Genomic DNA, 16,671 nt, shown 5'->3' with positions numbered 1-16,671 from the left:
AGTTTCATCCGAGTACAAAGTTTCAAGGGCGCTTTGATGGTGGGCGGGCTCGCCGCGGCATCTCACTGAGGCCACGGAATCTATGGAGCAAATGGATATCAATTGCGAAACTTTATGGGTATAAATCTCATAAGCTCTTGATGTGAAACGTGCATTGACATTTCCGAAGTTGTGCTTTAAATTTTCAATTGCGGAACTTTGTGGGTTTAATGTTGTTATAAACATCTGACGCCAAAGGTCCATTGACTTTTCTAAAGTCTTACATCGGAACATACAACGAGACAAGCCAAATCAACACACTAGCAGACGAGTTGACAAAGCACGCAGCGAGGTCCAATGAGATGATGTGTTGGGGTGGTTCATTTGTGCCGTCATGTCACATAAAAAAATATCAACACTTTTTTAACCTACGCCAGAACATCCATGTCAAGACACTAAAGCCAGCCAAAGTAACTACGTTCTTACTTATTTTTTCTACTTTGACTTTTTCTCGCCGAGGACACATTGAGCCTCTTCATTTTTTTTTGTATTCAATTCAATTCAATTCAATTCAATTTTGTATTAAATTTTGTACTCTTCAATTTTCGCATTTGTATATCCCATTGTATCTTTGCATTTCTAATGTATGAGGGCGAGTCAAATGAAAGTGCGCCTACCCTAACCGCGCAATAACGGTTCGGTTCATTATCTGCGAGGCATGCGCGTAGGAGAACGACATGTCTCATTTAGAAAAGTGACACGCAGGTGTGAAGATAAATGTTCTTTAATGCTCTCATAAACTGGGTTGAATATGGTTGCGTCACATAATGGACACTTCAAAAGTTGAACAGCTCGGTGTCGCGAAGTTTTTGACAGCTAAAGGTGTTTCCAAAACAGAAATTAATCGCCGTATGGCTGCCGTTTACGTTGAACACTGCATTTCATTGACCACTGTGAAACGTTGGAGCAAACGGCTTAAAGGACGTTGTAAACACATTCCAAGACCGGGCCAAAACCGTCGTGCATTCAGCCCCCACACAATTTCAAAGGTTCATGAGCTGATGAAACAAGAACGGACGATAAGCATCGATGAACTGGCAGACCGTCTGAACATCAGTCATGGTTCGGTTCACGCCATAATTCATGAGCTTCTCGGTTATCGGCTCTTTGGTGCGCAATGGATCCCCAAGATTTTGATCCATCGCGAGAAGACGGAGAAGTTTCGCGCTGCCTTGACTCATCTGATCGGGTATCACAATGAGGATGACGACTTCTTGTTTGCTATTGTGATCGGGGACGAACCTTGGTGCCACTACTACGAGCCTGAAACACGACGGCAATGCTTACAGTGGAAACATTCGAATTTACCACGCCCAGAGAACGCAAAGGCCATCATTTCCGCTGGAAAGGTGTACTTTTCTTTCGGTCAGCAGGGTCCATTACTGATAGAATTTGCTACATCCTGAGAGGCTATCAATTGTTTCCGATATTGTGAAACGCCAGAACGGCAGTGTGTCGCAATCAAGAACGAACAACGTGGAAAATTGACGAATGGGGTCATCTTGTTCCACAACAATGCCTGTCCCCACGTCGCTTATGTGGTCAATACAAAACTGGCAAAGTTCAAGTGGGAAACGCTGCAGCATCCGCCATACAGCTCAGACCTGTCACCTTGCGACTTCTACATTTTGGGGCAACCGAAAAAACAGCTCAAGGGAACCAGATACAGACTTTTTGAAACACCAACCCAAGGAGTTTTATAAGATGGGAATCACGCGGCTCGTTAGTCAGTGGGACAAATGTCTAAATTCTCATGAAGACTACTTTTAAATAAAGTACCCCGTTGTTGGATCACGTTCATTTGACTTGCCCTCGTATATCTTGCAGAATTCCTGCTTTTTATGCATGCCCTCTGTTGCGACTATGATTTCGGTGCAATTACTCACGATACACGACCAGTGACAGCTGCTTCTGCGTAATACATTAAAACAAATTACAGCGTCATTGAGATTTTTCACTGGCCATTGCATATATACAAGAATGTAAGCATGGTTCTTGAATGTCGAAGTTTCATTAACATATTTGTCCTCAACTTGTTCAGTTCATTGCCTTTTAATTTTTCATATCAGTGGCATGCACTGCTTTCCTGGTTTCGAACTGATATAGTTCTAAAGTTCGTGTGATATTTTCTTTACTTAAATAGACAAAAATATGGAAGCATTGATATCAGTTATTTTGGGCAAAATTTTTGGCACATACGAGTACATTCTTTTATGAAAAAATACATATTTTATTGTTTTGACTGTGCGTAGCGTTCAAGAATTCGTTTGCAGCGTCTTTGGCAATGACAATGCAGTTATTATTCATGGATTTGTTCCCTTGACAAATTGTTTAAGAGGAAGCTTTAGCTCGGGCCCAATCCAACGCGGCCTATTCAAATACTTGTAAAACGCAGAAACGCTTTTCTTAGATAATCCTGCTAATCGCTATTATTGAAATTCGTTGCATTTGAGAGAGAAAGTTAAATCCTAGTTCTGTTGGAAACACAACTTCGATTTAGGGCGTGAATTTTGTTTAAAATATTTTGAAAAATTCGAAAGTTTGAAAAAATAGTAGCACGACGTTTACAAACTAATAGCTATGCATGAAGAACAGACATTGTGGTTGTGTAAACGGCATCTATTATAACAGTCAAAGCGTACAAGTTTGCTATGTCAATTTGTATCTTACGTGAATTGGTTGTGTTGTGTACAAGGGTTCTGCACAAGCCGTATTTCCACAATACTACATTTTTTTTAGATTCATGTGTAACATATCCATTTTGTCCGCTGTAGATGTACTATTAGATGCAATTCAAAGAATTGTGATATCGTTTTTCATTGTTGAGTCACGGAGTTTTAAACTTGATAGTATCGTTTTCTGGAAATTTTCGATTTGGCCAATCTTTAATAAATAATTGACCATCTAAATGAAAAATTCGAAACCAGTAGTCACTCGAATTCAACTTTTTCTTTTAAATGGAACAAACCTCCTCAAATTTGGTGAAGTGGTTGCAGGGTATAACGAATTCCCTTTCTACATGTATTTAAATAGGAGGACCCGAGCTGAAGCTTCCTCGAACAAAATTTCTGGCTACGCCACTGGTCCCATATATATATATATATATATATATATATATATATATATATATATATATATATATATATATATATATATATATATATATATATATATATATATGGGGCCAGTGGCGTAGCCCCCCCCGAACAAAATTTCTGGCTACGCCACTGGGCTCCATGGCTGCTAGTATCTTTATTGAATCAAAAGTATTTTCATAATCTCTGAAAGCCGTACAGAGAGGTTATTGTGCTCCGCAGATTTCTCAATTACGTGATTGATGACATGGATGTGTTCCATTGCACAATATCCCTTCCTGAAGCCAGTCTGTTTCCTTGAGTTATTAAAGTAAAGTGTTGCCTTGATTCTATTGGAAATTATCTTGGTGTATATTTTATACAATACGGAAAGCAAGCTGATGGGCCTATAATTATTCAATTATTCTTATGGATTAATATAATGCCGGCATCATTTCAGTTCTCTGGTACACTTGAAGTCGTGAGGCAATTGAGTATAAAGGACCGCAAGCTTTTCAAGCGTATTTCCTCCATCGTTGACTAATTTGGCTGTTCTTCCATCTTCTCCCGCCGCTTTTCCCCGGCAAGTGTCTTGCAAAGCAATTGGAACTTCATCGCTAGTTACATAGAAGGAGCCTTTGTATCCCGTTCACTATACTTCCAATGAAGGGAGCGTATACGTAGCTGGTCCGGTTACCTATATACAACGTTTTGTATCTTTAACAGAGTTTGCTTCTTCAATAACGCAGAACGCTGAATCGCTCGCTGGCCTGGCTGGCTGACGCCAATGGAAGGTTCGGAAAAACGCCGATCGGTTTGAGCGAGAGTACTCTACGCCCGCAACACAACCGGATACGCGCGACCCGTGGCTTTGTGTCGTACAGCCGTAGCGTATACGTTCACGCCGCGGGAACAGCCGCTGGGGACGTATCGCCCAGATAAGCGTCTGAGCGTCGACTCAACGTTGCAGACTCGCTACATACCGCTCCTTTTCTTGCTTCTTTCTTTTTTTTTTCCACGACGGACGCAGGATGTGGGAGACAGGAAAGAGAAACAGAGTTGCACTTTGACTCCCGCCCGGTTGTTCCTCAGTGTTCTCTATTCTTTTTTTTTTTTTTTTGAACGCTGTGATGTAACACGTCTAGGCAAGCACTCGGCGAGCTGCAGGCTGGCCGGTGGGAACGCTGACGCTATCGCAACACGACACCCCTCGGTCAGCCCGGTCGATCGCAACGAGCCAAGAGGCGCATATACCGACTGGTATGCATCGCAATGTGGTGACGTAACCGCGGTTTTCCGGTGTGACGTACGGGGAAGCTGCCGCGGCGGAAGCTCTGCGGGACTGCGGGATCGTGAGAGAAAAAGTGGTTCACGTCGACGCCGCAAGTTTCGTTTCAACGACGACGACAAGAAATCTGGCAGACTCAAAATGTGCAGTGGGAGTCTACGTAAATTTGAAGAATTACGATTCGTAGAGAACGGTTGTACGGATAATTTGACAGTTGAATAGCGAACGTTTATGTAAAGACTATAGGCTGTAGTGTTTTTAATAGGTAAGATACAGAACGTTCATATAGTCAAGAGATAAGATTGAAAGCTAACTAAAACCCAGTGGAACACATCCAGTCGCCCCCTGTGGCACATAATTTTAGACTGCGGGCAATCACCGGGATCGGCCCACGATAACGGCGAGATAGGCCGCCCGTCAAAGAGTGGATGCGTGGATTCGGAACCCCGTTCTACCTCGTCGACCACATGACGCCTCCTTTTGTGACGGCAAGAATGCGCGATGGAGCGCAGAACGAGGCACGCGCTGGTCGGGCAACATTGTGGCTATACATGCCACGCCCCCTACCGCCCCTCCCCTCCTGCTTTCCTCTTCCATGCGTGCTCGCCTCGAGTGTCCGTCATCGTCATCTTCCACACACCACCCGACGACGACGACGACGAACAGAAAGGGGGGCATTCTCGCGAAATACAAAGAACCTCTTTGAAAGCTGCCGGCACTCGGCATCACGGCACGGTTGACGCTGCAGCCTCCGAACCTCTCAACTATCGCCGGTTCATCGCGCCCAGGCTTTGGGAGACGCTTTAGGAGACGCACATTATCCCTGCGCCCCCCCCCCCCCCCCCTACCGGCCGGTTGGGGCATCGCGGTAATCGTTCGCGACGGGAATAACGGAGATCCGACGGACACACAAAAAAGCTTCGCCAGAGAATCATGTCAACCCCCCTCGACTAAGTACGTCCTGTCAGTTGACGTCTATACAGTCACTTCTTACGAACAAAAAAAGAAACCCGGAATGTTAGCTAGGAGCTACATCACACGACCACAAAGTGTATGAATACAAAGCCTGTCATCTCCACGCCCGGGAACTGCCTCCCCCAGTTTGTCACTCAAGCGACGCTTCGCAAAAGCTGGGGAACATTATAAAGGACACGCGAGTGGGCTTTTCAAGGCGGTGTTTAATGTTTTTTTTTTTTCAGTTGAAACAGGCAGTCAACAATGCTAGGTGTTTCATTCAACTATGCCGACAAGTAATGTGATCTCGCAACTGCCAATATTTCAATCAACGCAGCCGTAACCATAAAATTTTTTTTTAAGCTTTTAGTGATGCTCCGACAAAAACGCCGATCACTGTACCACATCTGTCTCTACACTCTTGAATCTTTTGATACCCTGTTTCAAAGGGAACGTCATTAGAAATAACCGACATCGTCATCTTCCGTCCACGTCTCCAGCGTTTCGGTACTCTGCAAGCTGCAATGCGCGCACGGAGAGGCACGTTGTACCTGGTACTGTAAAGGGTACTTGTGCCAAGAACAGTACACTATCGTTCTTCATAGTTAGCGTTCGAGTACGCTCCCCCGGAAGTTACCTATATTCCGGAGCCATGGACATCGTCGAATTCCGCCGCGTTGTCGAATTCGGCAACTTGTCGTCTCTGATTGGCTCACAGGGCGGCTACGCCGTCTCTGATTGGTGCGCAGAACGCCAACATGGTGGACTCTAACAATATTCAGAGTGGCACTTGCGAAGCTGTTCCTCGTGTATACCTGTAGTTTGACCGGTCACAGATCCAACACTGGGGCAAGCGAGAAAAGGTCCTTCCTGAGTTGTGCTACCGTGGCAAACAAAGAAAGAAATATATTCGGTGCGATATTTTTTTATAAGTCCACACACGCATGTCGTCTGTTCGCTCGTCATAAGTAGCCTGGATTCGTTTGCGTTGTATCTTGTGACTCAGAACAGTTAACGAGAAGAAGGCGAACCGAGGGGCCTATGTGGTAACGTATGTGGTAATGACTCACAAATATATGAATCCAACGTTCAGTAAGACACATTATTACGTTTTGCAAGGTTTCTTGTCCCCTTTGTTGTGAGCCTTAAACATGGCGCGCATACCCACCACGGACATATGGGCCATGAATTGGGTGGTTGGAATCGACGCAATAAGTGCACCATACAGTACTAGTGCGTGTAATGGAAATAGGAACGACTATACAGTGTGTGTAATGAAGTACTCAGGTTATATGAGTAAACAGCTGATCGGTTTCTTAGACTCATTTCCTATGTCATACTCAATTCCTTTTCCTCTGTTACTTTTACGACCCAGCTTTATCCGCATCGCTAAAAACGTTGTGCTGCGACAGCAGCAACACTCCGTCCCACCTAACGTTTGTGCAAGCTGTGCTGGCGCTTGCGTAAACGCCACTTTTCAAGCGTTATTTTTGCAGCTCAAGCCGTCTGGTGCGGGAAAGAAAAACACCGACGCGAGAAAGGAAGTTCAAAAAAAAATAATCATAAGTTCTTCGAGGGTACGCGTAAAGCATTGGGGGAAAAGGAGGAAGCAGGGGACTGAATCAGCAGTTGCGTACACTGTGTAACTTCTGAAGCCGGCGAGCCATCTTTCGTCAATATTTTAAGAAGGCTGTTTTGAAACGTTTTCACTAAATGCTTTCAAAAAGCCGCTTTTCGAAATGCACGAGTACCTTATGGGATATATGACGCGTCCGAAAGCTGTACTGCTATACACGCAGTCATGGAGATTCCGTATATTTTTTTTCAAGCGGAAACTTCATGATCGTGCACACGGACTTTGCGGAAACCATGTGATCATATGACCTTGCTGCAAGCAGTGCAGTGCAGCATCACCGCAGGATATTTCCGTCTAAACACGGTCTCTCGGTAAGATACGATTCTTCGGAAGATACGATCTCTGTGGGAATCCAGACATGAGCACGACTATACGGTGATCTGCCGCAACGGCTTTCCACAGAAATATTTTCGCATTACACAGTCCTTACACATGTTACCCTTTACGGAATATTGGGCTATACCTGAGACGCAGACGGCAGTATAACGACGCTGGTAGCGACATCTTGAGACTCTTTTTCCAACCACAACGGGTCAGTAACGATTTCCTGTTGCGTGGGAGTTCACGTTGAAGGATAATAGGAAAGGACTGCGCGTAAACGAATACGTCACTGCGGTCGCTTTGCATGACTCTACTACAACAGAATATGGTTGGTCACCGCAATAATAGCTGTGTGTCTTCTCTGGTTAAATAGCGCGCCACAAGGTGGCACCACCAACGCGGCTGCCCACGCCTACGTCAGTCCCGAAAATGGTAATACGCGTTTACGGACAGGCAATAGTCTCACAGCGTGGTGTCTGTAGTTGCTTTTTCACTACCGCATACGCAGGAACGAGTAGCGGTCACGTCCTCTGCCACAGAAGTGTCGTCTTCGAACGTGACGACGAACACGATACAGAACGAGAGCCGCGTTCACATGAATGCGACAGTAGCGGATCGCATTCACTATAGCCCATCACGGTCATTACGATGCGACAGCGTTCACGTGCGGCGCGTGCCTCTTCGTCCCGAAACAAGCTGGGGCCTCTTTGCGGCGATTCGCGTTTCGCCAGTGTGTGGAAAAGGGCGCCCGACGGCAGCCATCTCTCTCTCTCTCTCTCTCAATGCGACACGACAGCGTTTACATGCACGCAACGTGGTGCGACTTTTACCCCGTCTCGAACTATATAACCTCTCCTGTCGCATCACTGCGGTTCGCCTTCTCATGCATGTCCCGGTGCATTTCCGCCGTTTACACGAACGCGATTCGCTAAACACGGGACGCGACACGCCCCCTTGTCGCATTCATGTGAACGCCGCAGCCTGCCAGTCATCGCGGACACGATGCTGCGAGCCTACCCCCCCCCCCCCTCTACCCCCGAAGCATGGAGAGCCCTGAAACGAATATGCCAAGGGTTACCTACAACAAAATAAGCACACATCATTTAATAAATTCAGAAGGATTCAGGCCATTTCCCTGTGAATGTCCAGCGCCCTTTTGGAAATATGCAGTATGTCGTTCCGAGTATCGTGTGGACCGCCCCGAGGCAGGAGTGCTTCAACCAATTTAAAACTATTTTCGCTCTGTAGCGAGTCCCCCTCACAAGGTATATAGTAAAGTTGGTATAGGATGCGCAACACACAGGGACATAGCGGTCATACTACGTTCTACGCCGGTATAACGAGACGACATCAGCGATTGTAATAAAGTTCAAGAGAGGCGTAAGCTAAAGGTAGCACAGGTGTATTATGCACCATCGCTTAGCGATGAAGCTGGTGGTGATGGTGTGGTGTAAAATAGTTAGATTTCTACCTATTTGTAGCCTGATGCCCCCGCGACGGGCACAGAAAATACATATTCGCCTGCCGGTCGATGCAGGAACGTGCACCTACGCGGACGCTCCGATTCCATTCGATTTATTCCACGATAAAGGAAATGTCTGCAACTCACAATTTGGACCTGCAGCTGGGACGAGTAACATAATTTTCAAGACGCGCTGCAATGACGTATACAGTGCGCAAGCCCTGACCATGAAGGCCCTAAGATTGCACGGAGCCGACTATAGCCGACTGGTAAGACGAATCCGAAAGCAGTCATTGAAACGCGATCTCGCGCCATCTCCCGCCGTCTGCTGCTGGCGCAGACGGCCAGGCCGTTCCAGGTGTTTCTCGGCGCTCACGAGGCCGCGCAATCAAAAGTGACGAAACCACCCGGCGTGCCCAACGGCCGGGGCTATATGCTATATATATCTAACGGTGGGGGGGCACCCGCGGTCCTTATCTCGACAAAGGGGTGTGCAGAGCTCACCGGCGTAGTCGGGACAATCGCTGTTCCACGGACAGGCGTCGTTCTCTGCGCAGGGACTCGCCGCTACGACGAGCAGCGCCAGCAGCGTCCACCACCGCAACCATCCACGACACCACCACAGACCCCGCGACGACGTCGGCGCGGCGAAGACGCCACCGCCGAGGGCGCCGACGACGTCGAAGCGTCCGCGGCGTGCAGACCGGAGCGCCGCAGTCGCGTCCATGGCCCCGACCGGGGCCTCAAGCACATGGCTGGGGGCGCTGGACGCGCGCCCTCCTCAACGCCGTGACGGAAGCCCCCACACCGCGCGCGAGTCAAGCCAAGCCGACGGCCACCGCACAAACGACGTCGACCACCGTCGCAGCCCGCTCAGAACGCTGTCAGACGCTGTCGAGATGTTCCGGCTCTCCCGCCGCCGCCGCCAAACACTCGTCGACGGTGGGGTGCGTTTTACGCAACGAAACCGAGCCTCCGAGTTCTCTCGCGGTCCGCGGTGCTCTCTCCCCCCTTTTTCCTCCTCACCGCCCACCCAAACTCCTCGTTCGCACCCGGCGCCGTTCCCTAGAAGAGTCCCTAGGTTGCGTGGGCGTGTGCTTCTCTTTTTTTTTTTTTTCCTCCTCGACCGCGCTGATAAGGACGATAAGCAGACACTCGTTCACTTGGTTACGTACGCAGGGAGGAGAGCGCTCGCGGGCGCCGGATGTGCGTTTTATTGTTCGAAGATGACTCGGATTAGAAGGGGGGGGAGGGGAGATTGTGAGGAGCCCCCCCCCCCTTCCTCCTCGAAGTCGCGTGCCATAAAACACTCTCTCCGAGGTTATCGACAGAAAAAAGGACGGCTGGCACGGAAGGGGCGCCGACGTAACGGGCAATGCGAAGTTGCACCTTGACCGGCAGCTGTGACTCAGTGGCCGTGCGGCGTTCTGTGATGCCTCCAGGCGGTTTCGACACCCCCGAGCGACCATGGCTGTACATCGGTGGGGGCGAAATGATAAACCGTCCATAGTGGAGGGCTCCGGATTAATTTTCGTCACCTGGGGTCATTTGTGGAGCATTAAATAAAGACTAAATTTAGCCCCCTCTCGGGCTGCTGATAAATGAGCTAATAGAGAGACTTTGCTTTACACTCACGGAAGAGGTACAGGGATATCATACTGACCGCAAATAAAGACGGGGACAGCGGAAGAGAACACAAAAACAACACGGGCAGTAACTTTCAACTGGTTTGTTCACGGCAGCCCGTGGGCATATATAGACAAATAGAACATGCGCAGAACGCAGCAACCAAGAACACTCATCAGCCTAGCGGGGCAACCAATTACCAAGCAAATCTATTTCCGATTGAAACAACCTAATGGAAGTGTCACTAACACAGTCTTGGCCTTTCTTTTTTATGTGACAAGCCTCCATCAGTTCGCGTACAGTATGGTCCTGGCTTCTCCCCAGAATCTTTATCTCCTTAAAGAGAGGTGCACAGTGACAGGCATTGCAGTGCACACGCAAGTGCGCCAATTCATATTTCGTTAACTTTTCTTCATATTCTCTGGCTCTATCATTCAGGCACCGTCCTGTCTGCCCTATGTAGGACTTGCCACACGCCAGGGGGATTTCGTACACAACTCCTACATTGTATTTTGCATACGGCTATGATATGGTATGCAGTAAACACCAACTAGGCCAAACTTTGGTGCTAGGCCAAACTTTGGTGCTGGCCAAAAGACGATCCGAGATCGTATTTTGACCAGCACCAAATTCTGAACTAAGGGAAGCTTTTGCCTTCCACCTCCCTCGCTCTAACGAACTGTTATCAAAGCCATCAACATACATGCCTCAATGTCAGAACGCCAAAACCGTGCCTTTGAGTCACCGCGGCAAGCGTATACTAGCTGTATTGACTGCACCTGCTGAGAATATAATCCATCCAGAGAGAGAAATACGTGCTTCCGCGTGGACATCCATCGACGGCGGTTTTAGTTCAGCTCTCAGGTGTCGCGTCCGACGAGAGCGAATGGAAGCGAGAAAGAAAATGGCGCTGGCCGATGATACAAGCTCGATCTTGTTTATACAGCGCCACGGTTTCAGGCGTAATTTAGATAGATAGATAGATAGATAGATAGATAGATAGATAGATAGATAGATAGATAGATAGATAGATAGATAGATAGATAGATAGATAGATAGATAGATAGATAGATAGATAGATAGATAGATAGATAGATAGATAGATAGATAGATAGATAGATAGATAGCAGTGGCGCAGCCAGAAATTTCGTTCGGGGGGGGGGGGGGGGCGGAGGCTCACGTTGCAGCTCGGCCTCCTCCTTACAGAATTTGCCGAGGGATCAAATACATTAATAATAAGTGCATTGCCATTCCAAAGATGCTGCAAAATAATTCTTGAAGGCTACGCACTGTCAAGACAGGTAAAATATGTATTTTTTTATAGAAGAATATACTAACATGCCTCACAAATTGTGCCCGAAATAACTGATATCAAAGCTTCCATGTTTTCTGTCTATTTAATAAGTAAAGAAAATATCACACGAACTTTAGAACTATATCAGTTATAAACCAGCAAAGCAATGCATGCCGCTGATATGAAAAATATAAATGTCATGAAATGAGCAAGTTGAGGACAAATATTTTAAAAGAACTTTGTTAACATCCCTGCCTTTTATTACCTCACTTGCATTTCTCTCTCTCTATCATTCAAGAACCTTGTTTATATTTTTGCACATATGCCACGACCAGGGAAAAGTCTCAATGACGCTATCCTTTGTTACAATGCATTGCGCATGAGCAGCTGTCATCGGTCGTGTATCGTGAGCAATTGCACGAAAATTATAGCCGCAACAGAGAGCACGTATAAAAAGCAGGGGTTTTGCAATATATGCGAGGGCGAGTGAAATGAAAGTGAGCCAATGCGAATATATGACTAACGGCGTACTTTATTTAAAAGTAGTATACATGAGCATTTAGACATTTGTCCCACTGACTAACGAGTCACGTGATTCCCGTCTGATAGAACTCCTTGGGTTGCTGCTTCAAAAAGTCTGTAACTGACTCTTTCACGTCATCGTTCGGCACGAATCTGGTTCCGTCGAGCAGTTTTTTTTTTTTTTTAATGCTCCAAAATGTGGAAGTCCGAAGGTGACCGGTCTGGGCTGTATGGCGGATGTTGCAGCGTTTCCCACTTGAACTCAATTTTCCACGTCGTTTGTTTTTGATTGGGACACGCAGCCAATCCGACGTTTTACAATATCAGAAACGATTGATAGTTTCTTCGGGTTTAGCAAATTCGATCAATCCTGGCCACCGACAACCAAAAAAGAAAAGTAAACAACACCTTTTCGGTGGAAATGACGGACTTTGCGGGTGGTGAATTCAGATGTTTACACTGTATGCTTTGCCGTCGTGTTTTAGGCTCGTAGTAGCGGCACCATGATTCGTCCCCGGTCACAATTGCAGAAAAAAAAGTCGACAACCTCAGTGTGATACTGGATTAGATGATGGCGGTGGTTTAAAATCTTGGACATCCATTGCGCACACATGAGCCGGTAACGGAGATATTTATGAATTATGGTGTGACCCGAACCGCGACTGCTGTTCACACGCCCTGCCAATCCATCGATGCTTATCCTCCGTTCTTGTCTAATTACCCTTTGCATTTGTGTTGGGGGGTGATTGCACGGTGGCTTCGGCCCGGTCTTGGATCGTCTTTGCAGCATTCACGTCCTTTTTTGAACCAACCGTTTCCTCCAATGTTTCACGGTGGCCAATGAAATGCAATGTTCAACGTACACGGCAGCCATACGGCTGCTAATTTCTGTTTGGAAAACATCTTCAGTTGTGAAAAGCCTCACGACACCACGCTCAACCATGTTCGACCCACTGTATTGAGAGGATTAAAGAACATTTATCTTCACACCTGCGTGTCACTTTTGTACATGAAAGATGCCTCTTCGCTACGCGCATGCCTCGCAGATAATGAACCGAACCATTCTGGCTCATTTTCATTTGACTCGCCCTCGTACATTATAAATGCGAAGATAGAATGGAATATACTAATGCGAAGATACAGCTTCATAAAGGGCAAGAAAGCGTCACCGGAAACAAAGTTCACCTGCAAGTATAAACAAAACTTCGCAACAGTATATCTAAATATGCGTATAAGTCTTTAATAAATCTACTTATGTAAGAAAAAGTCATGGTATATAATGCGTCAAACAAGGCAAATAGACACGTTGCGCAACCACAAATTACAGCTCCCCCTCCCTCCACCCCCCTGAAGTATCGCGTGCGACAGAAGGAGGCGCGCTTTCTCCTCGCTTTTCTCGCTTGCACACACAAGACTGAACCACCATCGTCATCCATGCCATCTCTCCTATGCTTTCACTCGCATATACAGCATGCGGCACGCGGTGACGATGTTATCGCCCTTAGCTTTTATACGGAACATGAGGGTAACGGCGACGGCAAGAATGCGCCTGGGGTGTCCACATAACTTCTATCGCAATAATATAATAAAAGTATCCGGCGGCTGAAGCGTCCCGTGGCCCAATACTTTCCGCAAGAGAAGTAACAAAAACGAACTTCCACCGTGCGACAATTTGCTGCGCCGCAAGAATGGCTTTTCTTTTTTCTTTTGTGAGGCGGAAGTACGGAAATGGAAAAAAAACGCAAGGAAAGCATGTTGGCCACAACGGAATGCCTACTTTGGGCACCTAATGTGGCTACCGAAGGAATATCGAAGAAAACGGTAAGCGCTTGGTGCACAGAGAACCATACTCCTCGGTATTTTACACCGGCGGGACAACATTTTTCGGAGAGGTTGCGCTCGAGCGGACGCGTTGCAATCCGTCAAGTCCCCGCAGTGAAGGCGGCGAGCGACAATGCATTGTTTCTATTTCTCGTCTGCTAGCCAGAAAGCGTCCAAAACTCTTGTTATATCTGTCACATCTTGATTACTGTGGATTACAACTGATAAGAGGAAGGACAACGGACGCCGTGGTGAGCGGGTTGCATCAGCACTGGCCTATCGCCAGTTGGGAGTAGCGTTTATTGCGTAACTAGCAGAGGGAAACGTAGGGGGTGCTACTGCAGTGGCGTAGCTAGGTCACGTGGCACCCGGGGCCCTTAGGTCTTCTGTCACCCCCCCCCCCCCCCGCTGGGTGTAGCCGGCGGAAAGAGGGGTGTCTTCAGACGTAAACGACACCCCCCCCCCCCTCCCTCACTGGCCCCTTGCACCCGGGGCCCACGGCCCCCCGGCCCCCCCTGTTGCTACTCCACTGGGCGCTAGCGATTACACAACAACTCTGACAGACGAAAATCCACTCGGCCAGAGAAAAATGAATGCGCATCGAAGTGCGCCGCGCGGTGGTCGGAGCAACACAAGAAAAACGCACGCTCTCTGGCTGGTTCCGGCAGCCCACGGGTAGCGAGAAAAAGAAATTGAAGAGGCTCAATGTGTCCTCGCGTATAAATGTCAAAGTATAAAAATAAATAAGAACGTCGTTACCTTTGGTGGTTTTAGTGTCTGGACGTGAATGCTTTGGCGCAGGTGAAAAAGAATGTTGATATTCTTTTCTGCGACATGACGGCACAAAGGAACCACCACAACGCTTCGGCTCATCGGATCTCGCTGCGTGCTTTTTCAGCTTGTCTGATGGTGTGTTGATTTGGCTTGTCTCGTTGTACGGTCCAATGTACGACTTTAGAAAATCAGTGCGCATTTGGCGTCAAATGGTTATGACAACATTAAAGACGCAAAGTTCCGGAATTGAAAATCTAAGGCACGACTTTGGAAATGTCAATGCACCTTTCACCTCAAAAGTTTATGAGAACTTCATACCCATAAAGTTTCGGAATTGAAACACATGCGCTCCGTAGATTCCGCGGCCTCCGCGAGATGGCGCGATGAGCCCGCTCGCCATCAAAACGCCCTTGAAACTGTGCTCGGATGGGGCTCCTTGCTTTGCCGTTCGTCACGCTGAAGAAACCTCCGTGTACAAAACATTCACCAGCGGGTTCGATCGCTAGCTGACCATGGCAAAATATGACTGCGCGTACACTTTTATTTCGGTCTTGTCTCACACGCTGCTTGCTTGGTCGCGAGTCTCGCGTGGGGAGGCTGTCGCGGCGCGCAGCGGCGCCTGCCAAATCGCTTCTCGTGGCCGCCGCACGATGGCACCACAATGCGTCGCAAAATAAAACCCCTTAAACTTCGTAAAGTAGTGACACTCTCCTCCTCCGCCTTTACTCCTGCTCGTTTCTCCTCTCTCTCACACTCCTTCCTCGACCGTGGCGCCGCCTACACTGCTCGAGCGTAGCAACGGGGCCAACATGCGCTCCTCGCCACTCCGCAGACTCTTCTCGAGCAAAAATGGCGCTGATGCACGGCGCGAGGGCCCACGTGATGCTTTTAGGCCAATAGGTACGCGGCGTCGGCCTCAGCCAGAGCGCGCGAGGAGGAGGCGGCATTCTTCAAAGCGTGACACTACTTTACGAAGTTTAAGGGGCTTTAGGAGGCGTGGAGGAGGAAGCGCCAGGGTGAGCGGGGTGGCGGAAAGATCTAAGAATGGCGCTACTGTTGAAAAATTGAGGGGCTTTATCGCAAAAGGCGGATTTACTTTGTTTACAGGAACCTCCTCGAGAAATGTGACGTGAACACGAGCTTTTTTGACGTGTTCTTACTCTTTGCGCCGTCGGCCATTTTCGGTGCTATTTTTCTATCATGCCGATGACGACGGATTTTCGCGTGTAATGGGGCACATAATGCTTCCGCAATAAACATGAAGAAAACAACAAAAGTACAATTATAAACCTACGGCGTTTGTCGCAGGTATGACGACTTAGCACCGCATGCCTTATAGCCGTATCTTGCAGCGTGTTTTATGCGAAGCATATTACTAGAGCTCAACCCAGCTCCTCAGGCGCGGCGGTGTCGCCTTCAATACCACGTGACACCGTGACGTCACGACAGAGGAGAAACGGGGCTCCAACTCGCGCCGTCGCTCGAGAGCTCAACCCAGCTCCTCAGGCGCGGCGGTGTCGCCTTCAATACCACGTGACACCGTGACGTCACGACAGAGGAGAAACGGGGCTCCAACTCACGCCGTCGCTCGAGAGCTCAACCCAGCTCCTCAGGCGCGGCGGTGTCGCCTTCAATACCACGTGACACCATGACGTCACGACAGAGGAGAAACGGGGCTCCAACTCGCGCCGTCGCCCCCCGCATCGGACGCGGTGAGCGTCGAGCAACGCAGCGTTCGGCGCGACAACGAAATGTGCGCCTGAGCAAGCGCCGCACGCCTGAGCCGACGACACCGGCTTTTCTGCGACACGAGCTCCTTAACGCTGTCGCGTTAAAATAAAGGCTAGTATGCTTCGCATC

General features: G+C 48.1%; 1 protein-coding gene across 2 annotated transcripts in view; it reads right to left on the bottom strand.

Moving 5' to 3' along the window:
• LOC139060989 (laminin subunit alpha-1-like) overlaps positions 1-16,671 on the bottom strand; it is a 157,494-nt gene that overhangs the window by 126,778 nt on the left and 14,045 nt on the right. The window contains exon 1 of one of the 2 annotated variants that reach the window (XM_070540358.1): positions 9,279-9,758. The exons of the other annotated variant lie outside the window; for it this stretch is intronic. Coding sequence (XP_070396459.1) covers positions 9,279-9,501 — 223 coding nt within the window. The 5' untranslated portion in view covers positions 9,502-9,758. Of the gene's footprint in view, positions 1-9,278; positions 9,759-16,671 lie in introns of those variants that run through there. 2 annotated transcript variants of the gene reach the window in all.

Source organism: Dermacentor albipictus, chromosome 6, assembly GCF_038994185.2.
Source record: "Dermacentor albipictus isolate Rhodes 1998 colony chromosome 6, USDA_Dalb.pri_finalv2, whole genome shotgun sequence".
Lineage (NCBI taxonomy): Eukaryota > Metazoa > Arthropoda > Arachnida > Ixodida > Ixodidae > Dermacentor > Dermacentor albipictus.
Note: the sequence above shows the minus strand (reverse complement) of the source record. Positions and strands in the feature narration are given on the sequence as shown.